General features: G+C 45.1%; 1 protein-coding gene across 1 annotated transcript in view; it reads right to left on the bottom strand.

Moving 5' to 3' along the window:
• Positions 1–11,046, bottom strand: part of HS1BP3 (HCLS1 binding protein 3) — a 52,514-nt gene extending 41,468 nt beyond the window's left edge. Inside the window, exons 1-2 of the mRNA XM_082048846.1 lie at positions 10,893–11,046; positions 5,830–5,995 (exon numbers count right to left, since the gene is read on the bottom strand). Of these exons, the coding sequence (XP_081904972.1) occupies positions 5,830–5,995; positions 10,893–10,933 (207 nt within the window). The 5' untranslated portion in view covers positions 10,934–11,046. The remainder of the gene's footprint in view (positions 1–5,829; positions 5,996–10,892) is intronic.
• Between the last annotated feature and the right edge of the window lie 1,189 nt (positions 11,047–12,235).

Consider the following 12,235-nt stretch of genomic DNA (forward strand, 5'->3'; position numbering starts at 1 on the left):
ATTTATCCTCTTTCAGTTTAAAAACATTGCACCTTGTCCTGTCACTACAGGCCCTGGTAAAAAGTCTCTCTCCATCTTTCTTAGGAGTCGTCTTTATATATTGAAAAAGGCTGCAGTAACGTCTCCCCAGAGCCTTCTCCAGGCTGGACAACCCCAACTCTCTCAGCCTGTCCTCACAGCAGAGCTGTTCCAGCCCTATGACCATTTTTGTGGCCTCCTCTGGCCCCTCTCCAACAGGTCCATGTCTGGCTTGCACTGGGGTCGCAGGGGTCTCACAGATTGTATTTTCTCGGGTCAAGTCCCATGTGTCACTCAAAGCATTCTCACACCTCACCAGTCAGAAAGCACGGCTTTGCTGTGACAATTTTGTACCTCGTCAATTTTACATCCTCTGTCAATTTTCCAGGACAAAGGAGTATCAGCATGTAGCAAAATTAATTTGTGCTTTTCCTGGTTACCACTCACAGGCATTTGAAAAGAGTTGATGAATCCTATGGCCCAAAATGTCAAGATAAAAAACAAACACTGCTTGAAAAAACATTCCATCAATCCTATTAAGTGTACAAGGTCTCATTTGATTAATATGGAAATATTTTTCTTCTGCTGCCTGTAATCCCTTTAGGTCTTGATCCTGTACTTATCCTCTCCCCCTCTATGTCTCTAACTGAACTCTGTGAACACTGTTCAGCTAAAACCCCAACCACCTGAGTGCACGCACTTCAAGGAGCTCTGTCAAGTCACAATATCAAAGGCTCAATCTACTTCACTTCAAAGGAGTTAATCATGCAAATACAGCAAAGCATGTGCATATTTGCCAGGTCAAGACCCTATCTGCCTGTAACAATTAACATCCAACATAGAACTGAGAGTCAAGGATGGGTTTGAATATTTTTTTACACCAGGAACAAATAAGTAAGTTGAATATGATCAAATATAGCTAGGAGGTTAAGAAAACCACTGGGAAGTTCAAAGTGAAAGCCTGAAGTTTGCTGCTAATCCCTCAAATCTCACACATGTGCCTTGCCCCCTTCTTCAGGAGAAGCTCATGCATGAAAGTACACACACCAGAATGCCTGCAGGATACGAGCCTGCGACTCTCAGATGTGCATAGGAGAATTTGATCTTACTCAGTATTAATGGGATTTAATGCTTCCTTTTTCCCTAGGCTCCTTTTAATGCCCTATTTCTGACCTCAAACTGGCCTTCATGTGCTTTATATTTATTTATCTCAAGGATTTCAGGGAAACTGAGATCTCAGAACTAACCCAAGCCCTTTGGTCAGCCAATGCACACTAGTGAAGAGGACTCTTGATCTTATAGTATTTCACAAAATACTTACGGTTACTGTGACTTTCTTTTACCAAGCCCACTTCTTAACACTGTCACAAAGTGGAGGTACAGCAGCATTGTCCTTTATACAGCCACCAGCTTTGGGTTCGGGAATCAAAAGCACCCCTTCTCATAGAGAGCACAAACCAACCTCTCACTTGTAGACTCCCTGTTCAAGCCACACCAGAACTCATGTTGCTTGGTGACCTCATGGGTTTGCATTTTGGTGGATTTTAATTACACGACCACATGCTGTTCTCCCCACCTGTTTTGCCCAGCAGAAGAGCAAGCACTCTAGTATTTCTTTCTAATTAACATGAATTCTTAGCAGCTCCTGAAACTATCGCTACATTGAGCTGGGATTTTTTTCTTTTCCTTCTCACAACACAGAGGTTATAATGTGAGGGAATTTATCTTTACAACACACTTGTATGTTCAGGAAATAGCAACTCCAACACACAGATTTTGAGGCCCACAGAAAGAAGGACAACATATGCAAACAGGCAATGATGAAAACATAGATGATTACATAACCATGTACTCACACCCCCTCATAATAAGAGAGGAAGACAGTTCTATAGTAAATTCCTCCCAAAAATGTGCTATGTCTGTCAAACATCGGTAGTTACTTCCTCAGCTTTGAATAAGAAAGATCTTGACTAACAAATGCAATTTGTAAAAAAGCAATTAAACTGGGTACATGTAGAAAGGGAAGGCACTATAGACAGGGTGGATTTTGAATAAGGCTAGGAAGAGAGAAGTTAATTGCTGAAAAAGGTAAGGTGTAGCTAGAAAAAATGCATTTAAGATAAATGAAGCCTTTTCTTCTTCTCACAGAAAATACCAGATCTACAGGCAAGAATAATGTCTTCCCTCTGCAGTAGAACCTCTGATGCAGTACCAAAGATAAAACAAATTTCACTGTTTCAATAGGGCAAGAGGATTCTGACCTTTGAAAGAAATTCAGCTTTTTCCTTCAATTATCAAATATAACCTCAAGGTTAAGCAGTTCTACAACCTATTTGCTCTGTTTTACAAATGATTTTTTTTTTAATTAAGAAATCTCTCCAGTTCTTAAGTATATAGATCTGAAATTCATCACAGAAGTTAATTTCTTCTTCTGTTAATGCTTCAGAAGCATTTAAATTAGAAACACCATGATAGTGATTTTGCATAGTCCCATTAAGGATAGGGAACAGGGAAGTCTGGATTGCTCATAGCTACAGTAAAGGCCAGAGGTCAGATGTGAAATCTGGGGGTTGTTCATCTGGTTTTGGTCATAGGCCCTTACCATGTCTTGATCCACTGTGGTCTAAATCGCAGCCCAGAGATCACAGCTAGCTTAGAGGATGCTTCTGTCCTGTTCACTACCTTTTTCCAGGGGATACAGAGAAGTTATTTGAGCAATTAATGCTGCTCGGTCACTTCGCTACTTGTGTTTGCTCACAGCCTAATGCACAGAAAGCCAGTTTCACTGCTGCCACCTAGGGCATCAGCATGAAGGGGAGTCACTTCAACTGGAAACAGGTGGAAGAACAGGTAGACAAGAAAAATCAATTTAGCTGATATTGCAGGGAGAGAAAGAGGGGAAGAAAAATAAAGACAGAGGTTCTCAAAACACAGATCTGGCTCCTGAGGTAGCCAAAATCAAATTAATGTACCCAGAGCCAATGAAGACCCTATGACACCTACTTGTCTTCTCCAACCTATTTGTCATCTGAGCACTGTGACATCAGCTCCTTCCTTCAGCCTCTCAAATTTGGTGAGTTCAACAACAAGTTCCCTCTCCCATTCTGCTCGCATACTTGGGAAGGCAGAACGAGCACACATTGTTCGTTTTCCTCCTTTCAGATGTCTGCTCCCACTCCTCACTACACAAATTTGACATTTGACCTGCTGCCCAGTGTAACCTCATTCTTCTCTGCTGCTTCCTAGTCACCTGTTTCTCTTACAAATCACTTGCAAAGTCTCTGGCGAAGGGCTGTGGTTCTTGCTTGTGCTGGTACAACACCCAGTAGAACAGGGCACTACGCAGACACTACAGGTGCAATTTACCTCCCCTGGCAGCCGCAGGGCTGGGGTTTGCCTCCAGGTTAAGAGAGCTGCAGGAGGGGTCTCAGCTCTCATGACAGTCAGATATAGTCACTACATTTTGGCAAGATGTGACTGGAACTCAAGTCACCTGAGCACAGGCAGCTAGTGGCACCTTGGATGGTGTGCCCTATGTTACCTCGCGCTGTTCCAGGATGGTGCCAAAACTTTCATGTCCTGTGTCACATCTGCCAGCGCCATCTAGGGTAACTTTGGGGTTTCTCAAATGATACCAGCCATGTACATTAAGCAAAGTGGATTCCCCACACCAGAGATGCTCAGCTACACTCTTCTCAACCATACTGCCCTGACTGGGATGGGAGCTTAGAAATTCACAGCAAATGCAGGCATCTGATCATAGAGAGCAGGTTGTTCTGCGTCTCATGCCATCTGAGATGCTTCGTGGTATCACAAGAGGCTTGTGTGGGGCAGGCAAATATCACACAGCACCTATGGGAGACCCACAACCTCCTGAGGACCAGATGGAAAATCCCAGGGCACCTCTGGTGGTATAGACAGTGAGTTGTGTGCAATTCAACTGAGCCTTAAGTATTTTAGCCTGGAGTTGAAGCCCCAGCCGTCTAACATGTAGAATGCTTTCCCTGTACACTCAAAGAAGAGAAGCATTTCCAGAGGATGAGTCAACTCATTTCCTTTCTCCCTGTTGACCATAAAAGCAGGGCCAGACTCAGATTAAAATATCCCACTTACAGAGTCAGGATAAGTCAGGACAGGTGAATCCTTCGGTTCCTTCCAGTAACACAGAAAAGACCCAATGGAATGAATAGATGCAAAGCATCCACCCTCCAGCCTCCCAGCTCGAGGTTTTAAATTACTTTCACACCCCAACTATATAATGCATCAGGCTTAGTCAGCTAAAAAAAAAATGTATCTGATGAGATGTTATTCCGGGCAGACTACTGCAGTTTTCGTCTTCATGAAGAATGAAATGTCAGGAGGCCCGACCAGAAAAGAAATTGCAAAGGTTCATCTCACTTGAGAAGAGCAACTAAGTGCTGAAAATTCTCCTAGAGAGAGCAGACATGAGAACGCACAATCTCAGCAGGCAGGGGGGGCACAGTAGAAAGTCTGTTTCTCCTCTTTACAGAAGAGCTGATTTTATCTATTTTTCCTTAAATGAAGCAAAATGTTAGATGACAATAGGCCAGTTTAACACCTTGGGTTTAGTCTGGTTCTTTCTTGCACAGAGCTGCATGGATATACTATAGGACATAAGCAGGTCTTGCTACAGAAAAAAAAAAGTGATTTCACATCCCCTTCTCTTATCTGCCCATGTCTGGACCTTCCCCTGCCCTAAAACAAACTGTAATGGGGCTGTGCAACTCGCAGGCTCAAGAAACGGGTGTGGATTAGTACTAAATAACAAACCCCTAAATGCTCATTTTTAGCCAGGACTAGTTCCTCAGCCGATGTTACAGAATAGGCACATGACACCAGCACAAAGAAGGAAGCACAGCAGGAGCCAGAGCAAGCAGCCAGGGACAAGAAGGGAGAGCAGACTCTTATGCCAGCATTGCTGCTTTTACCATGAAGTTATATATAGCATAAGGATTGCGACATAATATATGAGATCTCCTCACCATGCACCTCTTCAAAACACTGACAGATGTGGCTTTATCTGCAAATCAGACTGTGTAAACATCCATTTATTCAGGTATCTTCTACAGGGTGTGAATTACACGAGGGCTAATGGTCTACCAGGTAAACATGCGCTCACATCACTCTGACATTACAGTCATCCCGAAAACACCCGTAAAGTGCAAATGTTCATAGCATGCAACAGAATGCATCCCTTGGAGTCCCTTTACAGTCAACTGACAGAGAAGTACATTTCTCGGGACTGGTTCAGCAGGCAGCTAAAGCAGATCAAATGAAATGTACCCTAAAGGCACCTTTTTCCATCAACTCAGTTCCAGGTGAGACAGCTTGAGTGGACATGCATGCATACAGATGACTTAAAAAAGGTGCTATATTTTCAAACCTTTACTGTGCCCCACAGGATTCTCTCTCCATTCATAGACACTATTACATATCTATTTCATGTCTATGTACCAAGTCCCAGTGCTGATACACATATCAGATCAACTAATTTTGTAGGAGAACTTGTAAAAAGTTTAATTGGTTTCTGCTTGTTGACCCACAGTGCAAAATGCCTTAAAGGCAACAAAAACCAGTCAATGTTGCTTTAAGCTCCTGGAATAAAAAAATTCAATTAATACACTGTAATATTCCTATTGTGGGAATGGTACAGACTGTGTTTTTCTATCAAAGACCTTGACCCAGGGAGGCTGTGATGACAAAGTGTCTGCTACATCAGGACCAAAATAATTAAAGCTGATTAAGAAAGAAAAAACCTGATCACTAACACAGTACTGATTAAACATTTACCATAAATTGAACTACATCTTCAGGCTTGTGCTTTGCTGATTTGAAGGCAGCCAGTCGCGTTACAACGACAATGCGATACTCCACATGGCCAGACATCATCTTCCCGTGGATTTCCTGGTATTCTGGCACTGACAAATCCAGCCCCGTGTGCACATTCTGAATTTGCCTAGGGAAGAAAACACAGGCAAAGTTTAGACATTGGCAGGGAGACTTTTAACTGATGCTTCTCAAGGATCCAGTTCAAAGCTCAAGGAAGTCAGTGCAAAGACTCCTGTTTCAACAGGACACCAGACAGACCCTACATGACACTGTTCCTACTCTGCGACAATACAAATTCAGACATGGCCTGTTTCCGATACTCTATCCCAAAGCACCTGCCATGGGCCACTGCAGACAAAATGCCAGGAATACAGCATTTCTGGGAACAGAAGATAGGGATTCATTCAGAACAGGACTTAATCCACAGGAGCTGAAGGTGCTGTCCTACCCAGCAGGGTAGAAGAGAAGATTCCATGATCAATCATCTGGCCTTGTTTTCAAGCAAAGGTTTGTTCACTAGAATTCACCCCAAGCCCTACCCACCTCTCCTTTGTCTGAGGACATGGCAGAGACAGAGGCAGAGACCCAGGAATGGCAGAGACAATAGCTGAAGGAGGCCATGAAAGGAAGAACGAGTTTGCTTGAGTGCAGAGATAAGGTTTCTAAGAGCCAACAAAGGAACTAGATTGAAGCCTGAAATAGAAACAGAAGTTGCTGGAGCAGACTCCTGGGCCAATCACACAGTTTCAGTTTGTGGAGGTCCTTGAGGAAAAGCAAATACCTACTAGGACTGAGCAAGTTAAAAGAGTGAGTACATGATCTCTCTGAACTGCCTTCTGGTCTTGACTGACTGACAGTCTTGTTGCCAAATAGCAGAAAGGGTACACTAGCTAAAGTATCACAGAAAATGCCACTGAAAACAAACCCACCTGTCCTTTCAGAACCAGCTGAATTAGGCAAAGAATCAGAGCATTAACCTCTGAGAGCTGCCAACAGTCAGAACCACCCAAGGCTCCTCTTGCAGGAAAAGACAAGGGAGCTGCTGCTGCGGTTTACTCAACACGTTGTCTTCTCCTGCCAGCTTCAGATCCACTGAATCATGGCATCAACTTCCCCCTGGATTCCAACCCAAGGAATTACTTACAACATTTCTGCAAGAGGAATGCCAGAATCATGTTATAGTGCTCGCGCATCAAGAGTAAGACTGAGCAGCTGTTGTTGGGGCACCAGAGAATGGTATATTTAACAAAATAAACAGTCTGTTTCAATAGACTGGAAACCAAAACTGATGAGCCACCCTTTCCCCAAAGTTACCCCCGTGCCAAGCCATAGTACATTCACTGCTGCTGTCGCTGAAACCAAGTACTCTGAGAGATGCAAAAATTAGTTTATCATCCAGAGCATTGCATACTCTCTGAACACATCTCTGCATGCATCGTTCCTATGTGTGAGTGAACAATTTTAATTAAATCAAAGGGACTGTTAAAAAAATTTCATTAAAAATTTTTCTGCCTTTTTTTTTAACCTCAGCTGTATGGGGAATGTCAAGTCTTCCCTGGACTTCCTGTGGATTGCAGAGGTGTCTTGTGGAATTCTTACCTCTTTCTTTAGGAAGTTTAGATTAATTAACACAGGTGTTCTTCATCTAAGTATGCATGTTGCATACAATCTTAAAATACACTTTAAAGAGGCTTAAGTAATCTAGTTTCAAACAAAGATTCAAAGCTTCTCTCATCATGTAAAAACTTGACCAGTTCTTTTGAAACCTGTGTTTTCCCAGGAAGGCAGCTTCTGAATCTCCAATGCAAAACTGAATAAAAAGCTTTTTAAAGAGTATCTCGAGAGTTCTCTATAAATTGGACAGCAACAAACAAGGGCACAGGCCCAATTTTGTACCCAATCCTCTTTGCAAGTCATGTTCAAAACAGTAGGGCTTTAACAACAGCTCTACTGTCACCAAGATTTTGTACTAGGTACCCAATGCTCCAATTTTGTTCTCATTTTCTGCCAGCAAACCTTTGACTTTACACTAACAGACAAAATTTTGTTCTCGGTTATACGTTGTTGGACTTTGAACATAGAATCAATAGTGCTTATGTATAAATACATAGGTGCCTGACTTTCACCCAGCAGTCTGTTGAACCCGTAAGTAACTGTCACTATCTGGAGCGTTGCCTCCTTCACTGGCAGCCAAAATGCTGATGCAAAGGACACCTGCCAGTAAAATCAGTGGGATCTGGGGTTTTTAAAATATACCTGCATCAGAGGAAATGTTCTCCAGATGTGCAGTCACTCAAATGTTGTGACTGCAGCTACAACAGCAAGAAGGTCTGACAAATGGTACTCAGGAGTGACTGACTTCTGTTAAGACGAGCACAGAGTATAAATGACAAATTAACCTGCTTTTCGTCTCAGAACGTAAATAAAAGGAAAAAACACCACTAAGCCATCCTTCCTGAATGGTCTTATTTGCTTAAAACACCAACCACGTACAGATGTTCTGAAATGACAAGAATTTCACTGCGAGAGCTACTGCATCAAAGAGTGAATTAGTACCTTACCTGCGCCCAGGGTTTTTCATTTAAAGTTGTTAAAAGTCTCAGCTAAAATGACTGTTATGGAAAGCGATTAGAGGGAGGGGGAATAGCTATATTTTTGCTTGTTTGCTTTACACCTTGTGATCACTTTCATTATCATCCCTTACAGTAAACCTTCCACTATTATTTCTTCCATAGCAACAAGACTGTGTGGGTTTTTTAATACAAAAATTATACTAAACTAATAGAAACCTGCAGGGAGGCTGAGACAGGTACAGCGTAATATCCAAAGCTTACTCTAGTTCTTGTAATGCCTTAGTTTCAAAATAAGCAGCCCCAGTGTTTTAATTCATTCAATACTGTTATTGTTGTCACTCAAACGGAAGCAGCACCTACAAATCCCAAGACAAAGTGTAGTTTCATTGCATTTTTCACATCAAACGCAATGATTTTTACACTAGTAACTTTAAAAAAGGAGAAGGGTGGTTGACTAAATGGGACTCAGAGGTTTATTGTTTCTACTCTTTAATCTAGTTTGTGTATCCCTTAAATTACACTTTTGTCTACAATACAGACAGTTCAGGGGAGACTTGGGCGCATGGTTAAGTTTGCTAACATGAATGACTTCACCTGAACACAACAGGACCATTCACACCAGTGACACTGTGCTTGCACAACGGGATCATGTGGGATCCACACGTCGGCTGAACAGAGCAGTTTCCACAGCTCACGGAAGAGCCACAATTTTTCATTCCTGTCTTTTGATTTGCATGTAATGCAAAGGCTTTGTACTTTAGTTCCTCTGCTTTCTGTGCCGAAATGTCAAAACGGGAAAGAAGGGAAAGCAGCCATTGCTAAGCAAGAAAGCAACGTAAGGGATATAAGCACTACAACCAGAGAAACATTATTCCAGTGTCTGTGTGGTCAGGACAGTGGACTCTGCACTTTCTGCTTGGATAAAGTCAGCCCTGTCAGCAGCACCAGCTCCAACAATTCTCCTCCTTCTATGGGTGAACCCAGATAGGACCAAACTCTGACAAGCCAGGTCATAGCAAAAGAAGAAAAAACTTGTACAACTAGTTTATTCATTAAGTGAAGGCAAAATATCAGACACAAATTAGCCAGCAAACTTTTTTGTTTCTCTGTATAGTCTAACTACAAGTATACAAATTATTATTTATTTATAATACCACAGCAACTAGGAATCCTACTCCTAAACCAAAACCAGTACATGTAAAGAGTGAAAAAGGTCACAACTATACAGCTACATAATCTCACAAACTAGAAAATACACTCAGTTGCTAAAGCCTTAATCCTAAACATACATATATATCCAATTTAATCACTGAAAGCATTCCAATACCAGTGGGACAATTTGCAAGTGGTAAAGTCTATTGACTGTAAAATAAATCCAGGTGTTCGGATTTCCATTTCCAAGCTAAACCTAATACAAAGTCAGTCCTATAAAACACGTGTGTGAGTTAAGTCAGATGCGTTTGAAGGTCCAAGGCCACCGCTGCAAAGGAAGTCAGGCCCTAATACAGCCAAATATTTAAGGATTAAAACAATGGCTTTGAAGTTAATGTGATTGAAATAGTTTCTAGTTATGTCCTAGGAGGCAGATGTGTGAGGCAAGACCTTGCTGAATCAACACTTGTTTCTCATGACACACCTGATAGGAAACTGCTTTCACGTGGTCTCAAATATCTCAAAGGGGTAAAAAAAGGAGGTTTTAAAAACTTAAAGCAACTGAAAGCAGTCCCTCTGCACCCACCTAGGGCATGGTTTCCAGAAGGTGGGAAAACAGAATAACCATATTTTGCCCATCCCTGGCCTGACTTCGAACCAGAGGAGCTCCCTGCGGCCTGGTGCACACGGGGGTCGGGGCGCAGGGAGCCGAGGGTCGGCTGAAGCTCTGGTGACACCACATCTCACAAACGTCCCTTTACACCTCAGGCATCATTTTTAAATCCTTCTGACTTGCCTCAAAATATTGGCAAAGAAAAGACGTTTCTGGAAGGTGGGTCCCCAGCAGTGTCAGTGTGGAAGGGAAACGACCCCAAGTTACCACAGAATCACAGAATGTCCTGGGTTGGAAGAGACCCTCCAGGTTCACGGACTCCAACAGCCGGTGTCACAGCACAACTGCGATCGCTCCCGGCTGACAAACGCCACGTAACTCGCGGAACCGCGCAGATCCCAAGTGTCCCAGGGGCAAATCCACACACCAGCCGCCCACTTCGGCCCCTCCTCAGCTCCGCCACCGCCCCCCAGCCTCCCCTCCGCGCCCGCCGCTGCCCCTCGGCGCCCGCCCCGGGCTCCCCGAGCGGCGGCGCCCGCCGCGCTGCTTCCCCGCCCCGGGCGGCTGCGCGGGCCCTGCCCCGCCAAGGGGAGGCCGCGGCGAGCGGCTCCGCAGCTGCAGCGCCCGGGGGTGCTGGAGGAGTTGAGGCGGGCGGCGGGGTCGCTGCCCTGTGCCCTCCCCGGTACCTGGTGGTGACCAGCACGGCGGGCGCCGGGCTGTGCTGCATGGCGCGGGGCGGCGGCGTCGCTCCCGAGCGTTGCCGGGCCGAGAGGAGAGGCCGCGTCCGGCTGTCACGGGGTCCCGCCTCCCTTCCCTCGGGCTGGCAGCGGCCGCCCTGCCGGATGTTTTGCTGGCGGGAGGCTTCGGTGCAAAACGGTCGCTGGGAAGGGAGGGGGGAAGGAAAACGTCCGGGCGGGCGGGAAAAAAGGCACAATTAGACCGTAGTCGGCAGGATTCGAACCTGCGCGGGGAGACCCCAATGGATTTCTAGTCCATCGCCTTAACCACTCGGCCACGACTACACCGATGGATGTATGTTTTGGCACGGAAGCTCCACTAGTTCACCTCCGCGTTTGTTCTTTTTTTCTTTACGGGACAAAAAAAAATTCTCTAAGTCTCAGTGGCATCTGTGTGCCCTCCTCCTAAGGGCAGACAGCTCGCACGCATCTTTCTGCCTTAAAATAACGGGCAGGATGCTGCTGAACAGCGTTAAGTTTAATAAAACCCTGCCCGCTGGCTGGGTGCCTCTTCCACGGCAGCTGTGCCCGCCGCAGGGCGCTGCAAACCCCCGTGCCCCGGCCACGGGACTGCTCAGAGGTGCTGTTTGCTGCAGCCTTGATTTTGGAACGAAAGCAGCAAGCAGCTGCTCCCTCTGCTGCCCTACACCCGCACCCACAGCTTCCTTTGCACGCTTCTGGCTGCACCGGGATGCGCACCTGGGTGCTCGGTGCTTCCCTGAACGGGTGTGAGGAGCTTTTCAGAGAATCACAGAACGTTACGGATCGTAAGGGACCTCGAAAGATCATCCAGTCCAATCCCCCTGCCGGAGCAGGAACACCTAGATGAGGTTACATGGGTATGGTGTATGTGGTGGTGTGAACCGTCACTCCTCTGTCTCCCAGAACAAGATGAACAGAGGGTCCAGCAGATGTTTGCAAGGTGAAAGAGACAGGGCAGATCCCAGTTCTCTGCTGGTCAGCAGTTCAGTTAAGATTTTGTCTCAAAGGCACCATTTGGAGTAACCTAATAGTTGCTTCAGGTGTACCTGGGCTAAACCACATCAAGAGTCGAGGCCATAGTTTGCCCCCTATTGGCACCCTACTCCCTCCCCAGACTTACAACAACCAGAACTGACACCAGGGAAAGACTGGCACTAACTCCTGCAGGAGTAGGACAAACAAATTGGAGGGGTTTATATACAGACACCAGCACTAACCAACAGCTCCCACATGTGTGCCTCTCCAGAATGATAAATTTTTGCAGGGAAGCACCCGGGAAAAAAAGCTTGGCACCGGGCACAGCTTGCTGC

This window comes from Streptopelia decaocto (genome assembly GCF_964273445.1).
Source record: "Streptopelia decaocto genome assembly, chromosome: 3".
In the NCBI taxonomy this organism is placed as follows: domain Eukaryota; kingdom Metazoa; phylum Chordata; class Aves; order Columbiformes; family Columbidae; genus Streptopelia; species Streptopelia decaocto.